General features: G+C 45.0%; 2 protein-coding genes across 2 annotated transcripts; both read left to right on the top strand.

The window, feature by feature from the left end:
• Positions 1-1,394: 1,394 nt before the first annotated feature.
• On the top strand, positions 1,395-7,452 carry LOC121542203 (T-box-containing protein TBX6L-like). Its single transcript, XM_041851679.1, has 7 exons — positions 1,395-1,415; positions 4,112-4,205; positions 5,245-5,389; positions 5,643-5,745; positions 6,820-6,984; positions 7,108-7,254; positions 7,372-7,452. Exons 1-7 carry the CDS (start codon positions 1,395-1,397, stop codon positions 7,450-7,452), a joined length of 756 nt encoding a protein of 251 aa, XP_041707613.1.
• Positions 7,453-7,767: 315 nt separating this feature from the next.
• On the top strand, positions 7,768-9,192 carry LOC121542202. Its single transcript, XM_041851678.2, has 2 exons — positions 7,768-7,966; positions 8,358-9,192. The coding sequence occupies exons 1-2, from the start codon at positions 7,836-7,838 to the stop codon at positions 8,848-8,850; spliced, it is 624 nt and encodes a 207-aa protein (XP_041707612.2). The 5' UTR covers positions 7,768-7,835; the 3' UTR covers positions 8,851-9,192.
• Positions 9,193-17,682: the final 8,490 nt, after the last annotated feature.

Below are 17,682 nucleotides of genomic sequence, written 5' to 3'. Positions count from 1 at the left end.
TCAGTGTGTGTGGCAATATAGCTCAGTATTCTTTTTTGCTCAGCTTTATCAATGGTGCCAATAATTTTGGTCATGACTGTATATCGGATGACTGGGTCAGAGAAGGGGGCACTATAAGAAATTGCCTTTAGATTAGATTGAACACAAATGACATCAAACCTAGAGCTGGGACTGCAGTAAAATACATTTTTACACTAACTAGTCTGGATCCCAAACACAAGGCTGGTCTAAAGTGGCTAAATCAAATTATACTTCCATCACTTGAATTAGAAAATCTTTAATTCAATTCTCAACTACAACCAACTGGTTATAAGACAGTGTGTTGTAAGGCATTCAGATGTTCTTATTCAATTTCTATACTGTAAGGTATCTACATGTCTTGCCTTCACTGACACAAAAACATTTGCTTTTCAAATCAATCTTGCTTCAAAAATAGGTATTTCTCTCTAGTCTACTTGCATTGAATAAAATCCTTAATTTAAAGTGAAACTTATTCATCCACATAATCAATTATCAAGCCCCAGAACTCACTTCTCTCAACTTTTCAAATATAAAACACAATTATAATGTTGAATGTGCTATGGAGCAGGCAAAGCCTAAGTGCAACCTACTAACAGTGGTGTTGATATGGAAGTAAATACCAGAGATGTTCAATTTATAATCTATAGGTGAAATTAGGGTACCCTCTAGTGGTAGGAATCAACCTTACATCTCAACAGTATCAGAAGGAGCCTATACCAGAGGAGGCTGGTGGGAGGAGCTATAGGAGGATGGGCTCGTTGTATTGGCTGGATTGGAATCAATGAAACGGCATCAAACACATCAAACATATAGAAACCACATTTTTTACTCCGTTCCATTTATTCCAATCCAGCCATTACAATGAGCTTCTCCTACCAGCCTCCTCCTATGGTGAAATTACTTTTCATGACATTTCACCATAATGTCCCTAACCCAATCCAGTAGAGATGGCATTTACCTTATGCATGTGCACACTAACCTTTTTCTTGACCTATGTTCAAGCCACCGTCTGATCTTCATCTAATTGAATAAGCCATGATTGGATGGTAAAGGCTTCAGCGACTAAAGGGCAGAATAGCCTATGTTACTGTAACGAAAAAACGATTGTAGTCACAGTGCACTATCACAATCTTTTTTGTAAGGGACAACCAGCAGAAGCCACACAGACACATTTCCAAAAGACCAGGGGTTGGTTGCACCAGATGTAAGTCAAGTTGTAATTTAACCTTTTTCAATGTCGATTTCCATGTTGTTTCGGTTTCTTCACGTTTTGGTTCAACGTGTTCTTATCTGTTGAGTGACTCAGATTATTTTCCACATGATTAGAATTGCCTGTGTGGGGAGACAGAAGCAGCTGAGCCCAACAGGTTGCCATGCAACCAGAATCCACCAGGGTGAGCTAGTCCCACAGCGATGCTCACTGCAGCAGAGAAACTGCATCTGAAGAGACCAGAGAATGCCAGAGAAGCCGGTGTTTGGAGGATACAGTGGGGCAAAAAAGTATTTAGTCAGCCACTATTTGTGCAAGTTCTCCCACTTAAAAAGATGAGAGAGGCCTGTAATATTCATCATAGGTACACGTCAACTATGAAAGACCAATTGAGGAAAAAAATTCCAGAAAATCACATTGTAGGATTTTTTATGAATTTCTTTGCAAATTATGGTGGAAAATAAGTATTTGGTCACCTACAAACAAGCAAGATTTCTGGCTCTCACAGACCTGTAACTTCTTCTTTAAGAGGCTCCTCTGTCCTCCACTCGTTACCTGTATTAATGGCATCTGTTTGAACTTGTTATCAGTATAAAAGACACCTGTCCACAACCTCAAACAGTCACACTCCAAACTCCACTATGGCCAAGACCAAAGAGCTGACAAAGGACACCAGAAACAAAATTGTAGACCTGCACCAGGCTGGGAAGACTGAATCTGCAATAGGTAAGCAGCTTGGTTTGAAGAAATCAACTGTGGGAGCAATTATTAGGAAATGGAAGACATACAAGACCACTGATAATCTCCCTCGATCTGGGGCTCCACGCAAGATCTCACCCCGTAGGGTCAAAATGATCACAAGAACGGTGAGCAAAAATCCCAGAACCACACGGGGGGACCTAGTGAATGACCTGCAGAGAGCTGGGACCAAAGTAACAAAGCCTACCATCAGTAACACACTACGCCGCCAGGGACTCAAATCCTGCAGTGCAAGACGTGTCCGCCTGCTTAAGCCAGTAAATGTCCAGGCCTGTCTGAAGTTTGCTAGAGTGCATTTGGATGATCCAGAAGAGGATTGGGAGAATGTCATATGGTCAGATGAAACCAAAATAGAACTTTTTGGTAAAAACTCAACTCGTCGTGTTTGGAGGACAAAGAATGCTGAGTTGCATCCAAAGAACACCATACCTACTGTGAAGCATGGGGGGTGGAAACATCATGCTTTGGGGCTGTTTTTCTGCAAAGGGACCAGGACGACTGATCCGTGTAAAGGAACGAATGAATGGGGCCATGTATCGTGAGATTTTGAGTGAAAACCTCCTTCCATCAGCAAGGGCATTGAAGATGAAACGTGGCTGGGTCTTTCAGCATGACAATGATCCCAAACACACCGCCCGGGCAATGAAGGAGTGGCTTCGTAAGAAGCATTTCAAGGTCCTGGAGTGGCCTAGCCAGTCTCCTGATCTCAACCCCATAGAAAATCTTTGGAGGGAGTTGAAAGTCTGTGTTGCCCAGCGACAGCCCCAAAACATCACTGCTCTAGAGGAGATCTGCATGGAGGAATGGGCCAAAATACCAGCAACAGTGTGTGAAAACCTTGTGAAGACTTACAGAAAACGTTTGACCTGTGTCATTGCCAACAAAGGGTATATAACAAAGTATTGAGAAACTTTTGTTATTGACCAAATACTTATTTTCCACCATAATTTGCAAATAAATTCATTAAAAATCCTACAATGTGATTTTCTGGATTTTTTTTTCTCATTTTGTCTGTCATAGTTGACGTGTACCTATGATGAAAATTACAGGCCTCTCTCATCTTTTTAAGTGGGAGAACTTGCACAATTGGTGGCTGACTAAATACTTTTTTTCCCCACTGTATATTGGCACGGGTATTGTTAGGACCAAGACGAAGTCGAGCGTTGCGTCGTGCCTAATAATAGCCCTTAGCCGTGGAATATTGTCCATATACTACACCCCCTCAGGCCTTATTGCTATATTAAGCCAGTGCCTAACTTATTTGACATTAAACGCTCCCAACACAAAAGGTATGTAAGTCTAACCATTTATGCCATGCATACTGTATCATAGTTGCAAAGGTCATGGTGAAAACCTACGCTTCAGGCACATAGGCCTACAGAATTCCACCTTCCAGGCTGAGGTTGATCTAGGCGGTAGGGATGTGTCTCTACATGTCAGTCTGGAAGGAAATGGACCTAATTGAACACTCCAATGTGCTTCAACTTCTCCTAGGCTACTGTTCAACATACATGCACACGCGCGCACAGCAACACACCTTGATTTTACCTGAATTTTTAGGCCTGCCTGAGTCATCCTGGTTTTCCCATCTGGAACATTCTTAAAGCTGAAGGTGCAAAGTGAAACTGAGATAGTAAACCTTCTGCAACAATGAGTTTCACAATGACATACAAAGTTTGAGTCATGCATTTGTTACACATCCTCTGTTGTATCCCTATGAGACATTCCATTTAGCACTGTGTGTATTGAATTATATCCCTATACTAACTCTTGAGACAATAGCCACTAAAGCTACCACATACAAAGGCCTTGCCCTCCACCCTTGTGCTATGAAAATTGCTGCATACAATGGCCATACACAGACACAGTAACCTATTCAGAATCAAAACAATGTTTATTTAAATCACTTTTTCACCAATCTGGGCCATGTCATGTGCTCCAAAACAGTGTAGTAATAGTTTATCACAGAATAATAAACACAAATACAGTATGTACAACAGAGACTCAAACCCAACTTCTGGAGTCATCTCAAACCTCAATGATGATTGTGTCTGAAAGTCAAATAGGATGTGCCTGGGCTGTGTGAACGTCCCTCCTTCACTGCTCTCTGTGTGTGTTTAGCATGTGTATGGACCTCAGCCATGGATCGGGAGGGTGCTCCAGACCCAGACAGGGGCCACACGGGATCAGAGCAGCCAGGATGGAGGGCCCTGCGGTGGGGTTATCACACATCAGAAACCCTGGAGCCTCCATCCATCCCCCCATCCCCTCCCTCTGTCCTTTCAGGCTAACAGGTCGCTTGTGCCAGCCCCATTAGGCCCCATAGGGCCCCTCTACGGGCCTGAGGGGGCCATCAGCCACGATTAGCCAGAGCTGCCTCCCATTGTCAAGGACGGAGATAACTCAACCCCCCCACTCCCCCATTTAATACACACCTACAGCTGGATTATACCTTAGGGCCCTATACCTCTCCACCACCTTCGGTAGGGACGAGATCATGAGTAAGAAAGTCTATTGATTCTAGTATGTGTTACTCTGTTGTGAGTGGACAGTGGACTTATCCTGTATCAAACCATACAATACCAAACAACTTGTTATATCGGGTGTACTAGGCTACATACATTTGGAACAATAATCTCTCAACAGTGATTTCTAGAAACAAAAGGTCATGTTCAGGCAGCTATTTCTTCACAGCACCACAGTATGCCCACCCTCTCCATTTCCCACCCCCTCGTCTGATGAGACACTTCAAAGGTTCCAAACCAGGCACACCACTCTGTTGTAACCGCACCCACTTTGTCCTCACAGGCCATTCCCCTTCTGGGCTGACCAATGAACTCCAGAGGTCAGCCCCTCTAAATCCACAAGTTGAGGATATGGAAAGGAACGTTTTGAGATTGATACTAAACTTTTCATGATCCAAGGACCACCACTAAGTCCACAGCTCCTCTCACAGTATTCTCACAGTGATGTGGGTCTGACACTAGCGACATCAGCACACAGATTTGGATAAGGAATTTGATTTTGATATTCTCTTTGATCATTGTGTTGAACTGTGCAGGCAATGCAGCATATCTCTGGTAAGCATAACATTTTCAACCTTTGCTACGTCAGTCAGTGGTCTAGCGAGAGAGCAACAGCAAGTCTATTGCAGAGTTGAATTGTTGCATTGTCTGTGGAAATCTCTGTGTACAAAGGATTATTTCAGCACTGGTCCACTCTGTAAGGCTCCATGTCCCCCTCTCTTTCTCCAGAGCCGAGGCCCAACATGATGACCCCGTCCCCCCCTACAGCTGACCCCTACCACCAAGGCAACGTCAGGATGACCCTGGAGAAGGCTGACCTCTGGAAGTCCTTCCACAACCTGGGGACTGAGATGATCATCACCAAACATGGCCGGTACGATACCGTTGTTGTTTTGTCCTTCATCATCATTTTTGATCTGTTTCAATTTACCAAACACATTATATGTTGCGTTCACTGATGATTACCTTTCACTCACATTTCATGCCATATTGTAGCTTTAGCAATGTTGTGAAACTGTCTCTGCTGCTTGTATGCTTTTTTTTGTCTTGTGTGAGAATGAGAGCGCATAGAGTTCTGATCAGGAATTGAGAGGATAATACAATTAGTATGGATTTGTATGTATCAGGAGGATGTTTCCCCACTGCAACGTCAGTCTATCTGGACTCCAACCCTACACCAATTATGTCCTCATGGTGGAAATGGTTCCTGTGGACAACTTCAGATACAGGGTAAGAACAACATGTCCACCATTCTTCCAGGTCGCAGTTGTAAATGAGAACTTGTTCTCAACTGGCTTACCTGGTTAAATAAAGGTGAAAAAAAAATAATTATATATATATAATGCCTCCGTTGCAGGGAGTTTTTCCTAGCAACCGTGCTTCTACATCTGTATTGCTTTGGGGTTTTAGGCTGGGTTTCTGTATAAGCACTTTGTGATATCTGTTGATGTAAAAAGGGCTTTATAAATACATTTTATTTATATACCACGTCTTATTCACACATTACAAAACATTTCTATTGGGAAAGGTCCTATTAGATAAGACAAACATGTCACAGTTTGGAATATAGTCAGGCATTGTTTTAAAAGGAAACATAAGGAGATTAAGTAGAAGACAAGCTTGCATATGCAACTCCAGCAGTAAGTCTGCATCAAGCTTACAGGCCAGACGGTGTCCCGGCAACACCCAGCCAATCACCTCACACACTGCATATCAAAGACCATTACTACTTCCTGTTTTTATACCCCCAGCTGGAGGTCCAGCCATTTAGCATACCACCTCCACCTCCATCCCGCTCCAATCAAAGTGAATGGGGAGCAATACCCCCTCCATGCATCCACTGGCCCTCCCCTCAGTACACATTGCTTTTGACCATATGGCTCCAGAGAGAGAGGAGCGTTTTTCCTTTGCTATAGCAGTTCATGTATATATTACATTTTAGTCATTTAGTAGACGCTCTTATCCAGAGCGACTTACAGTTAGTGAGTGCATACATTTTTCATACTGGCCCCCCGTGGGAATCGAACCCACAACCCTGGCGTTGCATGTGCCATGCTCTACCAACTGAGCTACAGGAGGCCTACTATATATGTTGGTAGATTATATGCAATTATATACATACCTACAGGATACTGTTCAAGCATGCAATAATATGCACCACAGATTCCTTACATATACTGTATAAGTGTAAAGACTGGGGGTATGTGAGTTTTTGTGGAGTGTCTACATGTTGAGGCTTGTCTTGTGGTTCGTTTCACACCTGAGTAACCCCCGTCCCCTCCCCCCTTCTCTCTGTCTCTGTAGTGGAATAAGGGCCAGTGGGACATGGCTGGGAAAGCCGAGCCCCAGCTCCCCTGTCGGACGTACGTGCATCCAGACTCCCCCACCCCGGGCTCCTACTGGATGAAGCAATCGGTGTCCTTCCTCAAGCTCAAACTCACCAACCATACTCTGGACCAGCACGGCCATGTAAGAAAACGTACCTCCTTCTCTACTGGATCCCCAACCCCTCACAGTCTGAGAGTATACAGCTGTAATGTCTGTCAACAATGTTATTAGTTGACTCATTAGTGGTGTCTGTTCTCTCCTCAGATCATCCTGCACTCTATGCATCGCTACATCCCACGCTTCTCTGTGGTCCAGGCTGACAGTCTGTACAGTGTGCGCTGGGGACACTTCCATTCCTTCTCCTTCCCTGAGACCTCCTTCACTGCAGTCACTGCCTACCAGAACACTAAGGTCTGTCTATCAACTCACGTATTAAGAACATACAAATGGCTCACTCACATAATTAACTTGCTCTTTGGGAATGGGTGTAACCCAATCTGATGTATTCATCTCTACTCCTGCTTTCAGATCGCTAAACTGAAGATTGACCACAACCCCTTTGCTAAAGGATTCAAAGGGGAGAACACCCGTACTCATAGCAAGAGGTAGGGATCAATTGAACTATAACACTACGTGCGTGTGAGTTGGGGAGATGTGCTTTACAAGTTTTTATTGTATTTTTTATAGGTGTCGATCCAACAAGAGTCCTGGAAATGCTTCAAAGAAAGCCAAACAAGACAGAGAAACAGAATTCAAAAGTCCTTCAGGTATGAATCTTACCTGTATACAGTAAGATTAGATTGATCTGATCTGTATAATGTCAAAGGTTGTCCAGTCCATAGGCCTATAGGCAGTCTCATTGATGCACAATCTTTTCCCATCCAGACCTCCAAAGGGCGACATTAGACTGTGAGCCAGCAGAAAGGAGGATAACCCTGGGAACAACAGAGAACGTGGTGTCGGCTAAGGGGGATCTCTTCTCCCCCTGGGCCATGGAACAGGACCCGTCCCAGAGCCACAGCCTGCACACTGAACTACTGGAGCGCCACGACCACAGACAGGACTACAGCACTGAGGAGCAGATGGTGCCTGGCCCTGCATCTATGTCCTACCAACCAGACATGTACTGTACAACCACCAGGCACACACGCATGTATAAGCGCGACATTGCAGCAATATAAACTAGATTGTAAAGCATACCTTGACTTCCATTTTTTGGAGGTGAAACCCAACATACAGGCGAATCCCCATTGAGAGAGAGTCACTCTAACAGCCTGCACACCCACACAGGTTCATATGCAGAAACAGGACCCATTATGCCAATAGAAAATTCAGTGACTCAGAGCTATACTTAACAGGCACTCTATGGTGCAGAATACACCTCCATACTGTGCAATTAAAAGTGACACTTTGAGTCAGGGAGTGTTTGAGTTCACATACTGTATGTGGGTTGATGACAATAACAACTAAGAAGTCATATTAGTAACCCGCTCCATATTTCTTATTCTCTCCAGATCTGTTGGCAGACTTCCCTCTCCATCTTCTGCAGTGGAGGATTGCAAAGGCAGGCACAGCTATGAGTCGCACCTCCGTGATGTAGCCACTGTCCCTGAGCACAAGACTACCAGACCTGGCCCTGTCAGGGACATGGGACACCCCCACCACCACCCCTTGGCTCCAGTCATGCCCCAGGACTACAGAATGTCCCCTGTCCATCTGTCCATGTCCTCCAAAACCTACCCTGGGCACCTGGGTTACAGTTACCCCATCTATGGCCACTACACCACTAACCAGGGCATGGGTCAGTGGGGTGAGGGTGGGACAGGACAGTACCCTGGACAGTCCTTTCCTCACCACCTGCCCTTCCTCACCAGTCAAACACTGACTGCAGACCACGGCACCCACCAACGCAGCGTCCATCACCATGGCAACACAGAGGCAGAGTGGAGCTGGAGCCATTACTTGAGTTTGGACAATGAGGCTGATCTGACGATCAGATCAGAATAGCTAACTCTGACACACAAAGCGGAGGAGCTGGGTTTCATTCTGTGAACAAAGATACTTGTGACATTTCAGAACAGTTTCAGAGGTCAAAAGTGAGAGCCTATGGTCTTTGTGCATGAGGTCCAAACCAAGATATCGTAAAGTGTGTTTTCTTAACTTGTTCTCTGCTATGGACATGTGTGTCAAGAGGAGTGTGTGCAATTTTCTGTTCCCAGTTTATACAGGGCTGCAGTCCTATTTAGCTGAAATAGCAGAAGGCTATTTGAGCTATATACTGGACTTAATGGACTGAGCCTCCTCATACTGTGCCTGGTGCTCCATATGAACTGCATTCAAATGTTTGTTTGCATTCATGCTTGTATGATGCATGTGATGTGTGTATGCTTGTTTATTTACTCATCAAAGTGATGATTACTGAGATCAGATTATGACCAAAAGGATATCATGATATCCAAAAATAAATATAATTCAGAATCAGCTGAGATTCCCATATCGGTATAGTTCTCTATATCATAACTGTTGTAAATATGACAACTCTTAAGAGGTTTCACACAAGCCATAAGTGATTCCAACATGAAGGGACATCAATGTTTCCCAGCAGACACTGCAGGACAGAGAGATGAGTCCTTCACTCTCGCAGGAGGACAGCACAGGAACACGGAAATAAGTCTGTCATTCTCATAGGATGGTTGGTAACAGGGTATGGAAGGGCAGTAAGATTAGTCTGTAACAGTTTACTTGACACCCAGCACCATAACACATTATGACACGGTCATAACTTGTCATAACACTGTCATGACCTGTTGTGGCATATATTGCGTTATTTTATGGCTGGTTATGACACCTACATAAGAGTGTGAAAACCTACCACAAAAGGAAAAACATTCCATTACACCATAGCCTACTTGTAAACAGTATGTTTATGTTATATAACATTATCTGAAATGGACCATATTAAATTGTAATTGTGCACACATTGATGTCAGAAATGCATGAAGGTGGAGGTAGGGGACGATTATGGCCAAGGAGGTGCGTGTGCATGGACGTCGGAGGATCTGGTCGAGGAGATCACCCGCCAGGGCATCGGAGCACAGAGGCCGCCTTAGGGAGACCGTTAGAATGATGGCGGCTGAAGCGGGCATGAGTGCTTCATCGACTGCTTCGCGCGGATTCTGGGGGGCGGTCCGAAGGGGTTACGTCGACGCTGCGTGATGAGGAGGCAAACATGGTGGCGCCCAGTCCCCGATTGCGTCCGCATCTGTTAAGACCCCAAAGTACTCATGCTCAGTTTGAACTGTTAGCTCATTTTGTGGGGTGGTCGAATGAAGATAGGGCACTGCAGTTGGCTTTGTGCCTCATTGATGATGCTCTGTCCTGTTTGATATTGATTAGCCCCGAATCAAGTCTAGGTCCCCACCCTTTTATGCTGCTGCTACTCTCTGTTTATTATCTATGCATAGTCACTTTAATAACTTTACCTACATGTACATATTACCTCGACTAACTGGTGCCCCCGCACATTGAATCGCCTCGCTATTGTAATTTTTACTGCTGCTCTTTCATTATTTGTTACTTTTATTTCGTATTATTTTATATTGTATTTTTTTGTGTGATTTTTTTTGGTATTCTTTCTTAAAACTGCATTGTTGGTTAAGGGCTTGTAAGTAAGCATTTCACTGTAAGGTCTACACCTGTTGTATTCAGCGCATGTGACAAATAACATTTGATTTGATTTGATTATGGGGCTTTAGTTGGAGCACTAAGGAGGCGCTTTGGATAGTGTGTACAGGCCGGGCTGCTGCGCTCCGAACTAAGTAATAGACTCAGGCATCCTGGAGAGCCACTACGGGTGCTAGCTAATGACATTGAGACCCTCTCTTGGCGGGAATATGCTCACATGCCCCCCTCCGTGCAGAGCGAGCTAGCACGGGATCAGTTCATACAGGCGCTCTCTCCTAAGGAGCTGCGCATACAGACCCAGCTGGCTCATGCTGAGTCATTGCAGATAGCCTTGGAGATGGCTTTGGAGAGGGAGCTCGTATGGGCTGGGGCTTCAGCTGGGGCTTCGGTGGGGGTGCAGGGAGACACACACTCTGTGCGGGCTGTGGGGCAGAGCAACTCATTCATGCTGTATCGCTACAGGTGGCACGCAACACACGCCCTGGTCCCATGGTCTGCTGGGGATGTGGCCAGCCAGGCTATCTGCGCCGGGATTGCCCCATGTCCCTCAGAGCTCAGGGAAATGGCTCGGGGTCCGCATAGACGGGGCAGTGCGGACCCCTGGCTCTCTTTCCCAACCACCACCTTCGCCAGGAGGAGCCCACCGGCACGGACTAGGGGAGCACGGCTCCCCGCCCCCCAGAAGCAGACGAGTGCAAGCGGATGGAGCCTGTTGTTGTGGTGGGTCGGATCTGTGTTGGGGACTTTTGTCATGTCCCTGTCACTGTGGAGGGGGTGCCCTGCTCTGCCCTGGTGGACACTGGGTCCACAGTAACCCTGGTGTGGCCGGATATTGTTGATCTTGATCCCGAGCAGCAGGAACGGTTGTGGCAGTTGCTGTTTGAATTCAGAGACAGCTTTGCGCTGAGTGAGGAAGAGGTGGGTCAGACTCATCTGGTGCAGCATGAGATCCACACAGGTGATGCTCGGCCCATCAAGATGCGTCCCTGCCGTATCCCACTGGCACACCAGGAGGCGGCAGACAAGGCTGTGTTGGAGATGCAGCGGGCAGACTTCATCGAGCCCTCAGACAGCTCCTGGGCGGCACCAGTCATCATGGTTCCTAAGAAGAGGGGCAAGCTGAGGTTCTGTGCGGACTACAGGCGGCTGAATGAGGTAACCAGGAAGGATTCATACCCCATACTACGCATCGATGAGTCGCTGGACCTGGTTAGGGGGTCCTCCTGGTTCTCCTCACTAGACCTCCGTAGTGGCTACTGGCAGGTGCCCTTCTCCCCAGAGGCCAGAGCCAAAACTGCATTCTTCACTAACAGGACACTGGCAGTTCAAGGTCCTGTGCTTCGGCCTGTGCAACGCTCCAGCTACTTTTGAGTGTTTGATGGACAGGGTGCTGGATGGCATCCCCCGACAGGAGTGTCTGGTATACCTCGACGACATCCTGGCCCATGGCAGCTCCTTCCAGTCAGCCCTGGGGGCGCTACCGCGTGTGCTGGAGAGGGTGGCTGCGGCAGGCCTGAAGCTCTACCCTGAGAAGTGCCACTTCATGAGAAGAGAGGTGTCCTTCTTGGGCCACCAAGTGGGGGAGGAGGGTATTAGCACCATAGAGGACAAAGTGGGGGCTGTCCGAGACTGGCCCACCCCCATCGACCAGCAACAGCTGAAGAGCTTCCTGGGCTTGGCCTCGTACTACAGGAGGTTTGTACAGGGCTTCTCAAGCGTCGCTGCTCCTTTGAATCGCCTGCTGCCGAAGACAAGGCCTTCACTTGGACAGTGGAGTGCGAGGAGGCCTTCAACACCCTCAAAAGTGCACTGATCGAGGCCCCCGTGCTCGCCCCCCCTGACCTCACCTTTCCCTTTATCCTGGACACAGACGCAAGCAATGTGGGCATGGGTGGGGTGCTGGCCCAGGTAGGGCCAGAGGGGGAGAGAGTGGTGGCGTACTTCAGCAAAACATTAAACAAACATGAGCACTGCTACTGTGTCACCCAGCGGGAGCTCCTCGCTGTTGTGGCTTCCATCAAACACTTCAAGTACTACCTGGGTGGCCTGCCCTTTACTGTAAGGACTGACCACTCTGCTCTCCAGTGGCTCATGTCTTTCAAAGAGCCAGAGGGGCAGGTTGCATGCTGGTTGGAGGAGCTTCAGCCGTACGACTTCACAGTGGTGCACAGGGCAGGGGCATGCCACTCCAACGCCGACGCCATGTTCTGTCGGCCCTGTACTGCAGACGGGTGCCGCCACTGTGAGCGGAGAGAGGGCCGTGAGAGAGAGCTGTGTGCGGAGGAGGGGGTCTGTGCCACAGTGTGTCGGGCGGGCGGGCGGGCCTGTCTGCTGTGAGCTGCAGACTGTCGACGTGGCTGAATGGGGGCAGCAGCAGGGACAGGACACAGACCTACACCGTGCTACAGCGGGCATGGAAGGAGCCAGCTATGGGAGAGGAGAGGTGGCAGGTGGTGGTCCCAAAAGGCTGTGCTCCAGAGCACTCATGGGGGGTTGGGGACTGGACACTTTGGGGTCACAAAAACCCTCCGCCGCCTCAGTCAGGGATTTTACTGGGGGCAGCACAAGAGGGATGTGGAGGACTTTTGCCGCCGCTGTGACAACTGCACAGCGAGAAAGGCAGATGCCCCAAGTTGGACAGCCACTGGGTGGGGCCCTGCAGCGTCCTGGAGAGGGTAGAGGAGGTTATGTACCGGGTGCAGCTTTCTGCCAGGGGGCTCCAGACAGCCCACTCCCCACTCACCCAGTGGGAATTCGTAAACTCAAACCTCTGTCTGAACAATTGCTCATTTATGATCTAGCCAGGTCATTTCAATATTATGGCAATGAGCACTCTGCAGGCAGGCTGCCCTCCAAAGTGATGACGTTGTGCAGATAGAACATGCTTTCCATCCAATCCTCCGCTACAAGTAGGCGGTATGATTCTGCGTTTGAAAACCACTGGGATTCATGATAGTGGCAAGAAATGGATTTGGGTTGGGTATAGTAATGGTAGACTACAGTATTTCTTACAATCTTCCATTATGACTGGAATTGTGTTGGTCATTGTTAATAAGTGCAGCATTTATTCCAGTTCAAAATAGTTTTGCAAAATACTCATCAGATTGGGCTGCTTTCCCCTGTTCTTGTAATAATTGCTCAACGAGTCTTGTGGGTGCCGTTTTTTTAGTTAGAGCACATTCCCCCCAAAATGTCTGTGCATGGCCCTGATCACAACAACAACGGACTTAAGAAACAAACTTTCAAATGAAAGGAAACTTCTAGGCAGGGAAAAAAACATTTGACTAAATGTGGGTTTTGACACTCTTATGTGGGTGTCATAACCAGACATAAAATAATGCAATATATGTCACAAAAGGTGTAAATATATGGGTCATGATGACAGTGTTATGACCCTATTATGACATACTTATGTCAGCTGTTAATACATATTATGACATGGTTATGACTGTGTCATAATGTGTTATGATGCTGGGTATCAAGTAAAGTGTTACAGATTAGTATTTATCTCTGTAAAACCTAGCCTTGACGAAAGACACACAGAGAGAGAGAGATTATGATAATCATAAGGCTGGCCTGGTTTTCCCGGTAATGCATGTTTAATGGTAATAAAAGTTTAATGGAGACACCATCTGCAACTAGGCCATAGAGCTTCTGGGAGCACGCTCTCCACAAGGCCATGATAAAGCTCCAAGTCTCCTCGTCCTCCTATATATTGTGGCATGGGCATGTATAGACGGTTGCAATTATACCTGGGCGCAGATCAGTTAGATATTGTTTGTATATACCTGAGAGCAGATCAGTTAGATATTGTTAGTTTATTCAGGAAATCAATGTGGACATGGAGTTTATGGAAATTGTCAAAAAATTAAAATTTTGGCCCCAACTCTGAAGTGGTCAAACCTATTTTGAAATGTAAAGAGCTGCAATGCAATGAACACAATGCATTCCTATTCAATCATTTAAATTAAATATTCATGAACCATTTAGACATGCTTGTCTTTTATATTACCCTAAGCTAAATTGCACAAAATAGCTGAAAACATATTCACAGATTTGTATTTTGTATTTATTATGGATCCCCATTAGCTGCGGCCAAGGCAGCAGTTACTCTTCATGTGGTCCAGCAAAATTAAGGCAGTTATACATTTTAAAAACATTACAATACATTCATAACAGATTTCACAACATATTAAGTGTGTGCCCTCGGGCCTCTACTCTACTACCACATATCTATAACACAAAATCCATGTGTACGTGTGTATAGTGTGTATGTTATCGTGTGTTTGTATGCATGTGTCTATGTTTGTGTTGCTTCACAGTCCCCGCTGTTCCATAAGGTGTATTTTTATCTGTTTTTTAAATCTAATTTTACTGCTGGCATGAGTTACTTGATGTGGAAGAGAGTTCCATGTAGTCATGGCTCTATGTAGTACTGTACGCCTCCCAATAGTCTGTTCTTGACTTGGGGACTGTGAAGACACATCTGGTGGCATGTCTTGTGTGGTATGCATGGGTGTCCGAGCTGTGTGCCAGTAGTTCAAACAGACAGCTCGGTGCATTCAACATGTCAATACATCTCACAAATACAAGTAGTGAAAAGTCAATCTCTCCTCCACTTTGAGCCAGGAGAGATTGACATGCATATTATTAATGTTAGCTCTCTGTGTACATCCAAGGGCCAGCCGTGCTGCCCTGTTCTGAGCCAATTGCAATTTTCCTAAGTCCCTCTTTGTAGCATCTGACCACGCGACTGAACAGTAATCCAGGTGCGACAAAACTAGGGCCTGTAGGACCTGCCTTGTTGATAGTGCTGTTAAGAATGCAGAGCAGCGCTTTATTATAGACAGACTTCTCCCCATCCTAGCTACTGTTGTATCAATATGTTTTGACCATGACAGTTTACAATCAAGGGTTACTCCAAGCAATTTAGTCTCCTCAACTTGCTCAATTTCCACATTATTCATTACAATACTTAGTTGAGGTTTAGGGTTTAGTGAATGATTTGTCTCAAAAACAATGCTTTTAATTTTTGAAATATTTAGGACTAATTTATTCCTTGCCACCCATTCAGAAACTAACTGCAGCTCTTTGTTAAGTGTTGCTGTCATTTCAGTCGCTGTGGTAGCTGACGTGTATAGTGTTGAGTCATCCGCATACATAGACACACTGGCTTTACTCAAAGCCAGTGGCATGTCGTTAGTAAAGATTGAAAAAGGTAAGGGACCTAGACAGCTGCCCTGGGCAATTCCTGATTATACCTGGATTTTGTTGGAGAGGCTTCCATTAAAGAACACCGTCTGTGTTCTGTTAGACAGGTAACTCTTTATCCACAATATAGCAGGGGGTGTAAAGCCATAACACATACGTTTTTCCAGCAATAGACTATGATCAATAATGTCAAAAGCCGCACTGAAGTGTAACAAAACAGCCCCCACAATCTTTTTATCATCAATTTATCTCAGCCAATCATCAGTCATTTGTGTAAGTGCTGTGCTTGTTGAATGTCCTTACTTATAAGCGTGCTGAAAGTCTGTTGTCAATTTGTTTACTGTAAAATAGCATTTTATCTGGTCAAACACAATTTTCTCCAAAGGTTTACTAAGGGTTGGTAACAGGCGTATTGGTCGGCTATTTGAGCCAGTTAAGGGGCTTTACTATTCTTAGGTAGGGGAATAACTTTTGCTTCCCTCCAGGCCTGAGGGCACACACTTTCTAGTAGGCTTAAATTGAAATATGGCAAATAGGAGTGGCAATATCGTCCGCTATTATCCTCAGTAATTTTCCATCCAAGTTGTCAGACCCCGGTGGCTTGTCATTGTTGATCGACAATAATACTTTTTTCACCTCTTCCATACTTACTTTACGGAATTCAAAATTACAATGCTTGTCTTTCATAATTTGGTCAGATATAATTGGATGTGTAGTGTCAGCGTTTGTTTCTGGCATGTCATGCCTAAGTTTGGTAATCTTGCCAGTGAAAAAAATCATTAAAGTAGTTGGCAATATCAGTGGGTTTTGTGATGAATGAGCCATCTGATTCAATGAATGATGGAGTTTGCCTTTTTGCCCAGAATTTCATTTAAGGTACTCCAAAGCTTTTTACTATACTTCTTTATATCATTTATCTTTGTTTCATAGTGTATTTCCTTCTTCTTTTTATTCAGTTTAGTCACATGATTTCTCAATTTGTAGTACGTTTACCAATCGGTTGTACAGCCAGACCTATTTACCATCTCTTTTGCCTCATCCCTCTCAACCACACCATTTTTCAATTCCTCATCAATCCACAGGGATTTAACAGTTTTTACAATCATTTTCTTAATGGGTGCATGCTTAATAGTAACTCGGATAAGCAATTTCATAAATGTGTCAAGTGCAGCGTCTGGTTGCTCCTCATTACACACCACGGACCAACAAATATTCTTCACATCAACAACATAGGAATCACTACAAAACGTATTGTATGACCTCTTATTCACAATATTAGGCCCAGCCTTTGGAACTTTGGTTTTCCTAGATATGGCTACTATATTGTGATCACTACATCCGATGGATTTGGATACTGCTTACGAACACATTTCTGCAGCATTAGTAAAGATACGATCAATACATGTTGATGATTTCATTCCTGTACTGTTTGTAACTACTCTGGTAGGTTGATTGATAACCTGAACCAGGTATTAAACTAGGTAGAAAATTATTATTGGATTGATGCCCATGCAAGCACTGTGAGTGACTGCTGCTCAGTGGTGGGAAAAGTACCCAATTGTCATACTTGAGTAGAAGTAAAGATACCTTAATAGAATATGACTCAAGTTAAAGTGAAAGTTCCCGGTAAAATACTACTTGAGGAGCAGTCTACAAGTATTTGGTTTTAAATATACTTAAGCATCAAAAGTAAATGTATTTGCAAAAATATACTTAACTATCAAAAGTAAAATTAAAACTATAAATAATTTCAAATTGCTGATATTAAGCAAACCAAACGGCACAGTTGTATCAAAAGTAAAAGTATAAATCATTTAAAATTGCTTATATTAAGGAAACTAAACAGCACACTTTTATTTTATTTACGGATAGCCAGGGGCAGACTCCAACACTCAGATATAATTGACAAACAAAGCATTTGTGTTTAGTGAGTCCGCCAGATCG

Source organism: Coregonus clupeaformis, chromosome 27 (genome assembly GCF_020615455.1).
Source record: "Coregonus clupeaformis isolate EN_2021a chromosome 27, ASM2061545v1, whole genome shotgun sequence".
NCBI classification, from domain to species: Eukaryota; Metazoa; Chordata; class Actinopteri; order Salmoniformes; family Salmonidae; genus Coregonus; species Coregonus clupeaformis.
This window is presented reverse-complemented; position numbering and strand designations above follow the sequence as displayed.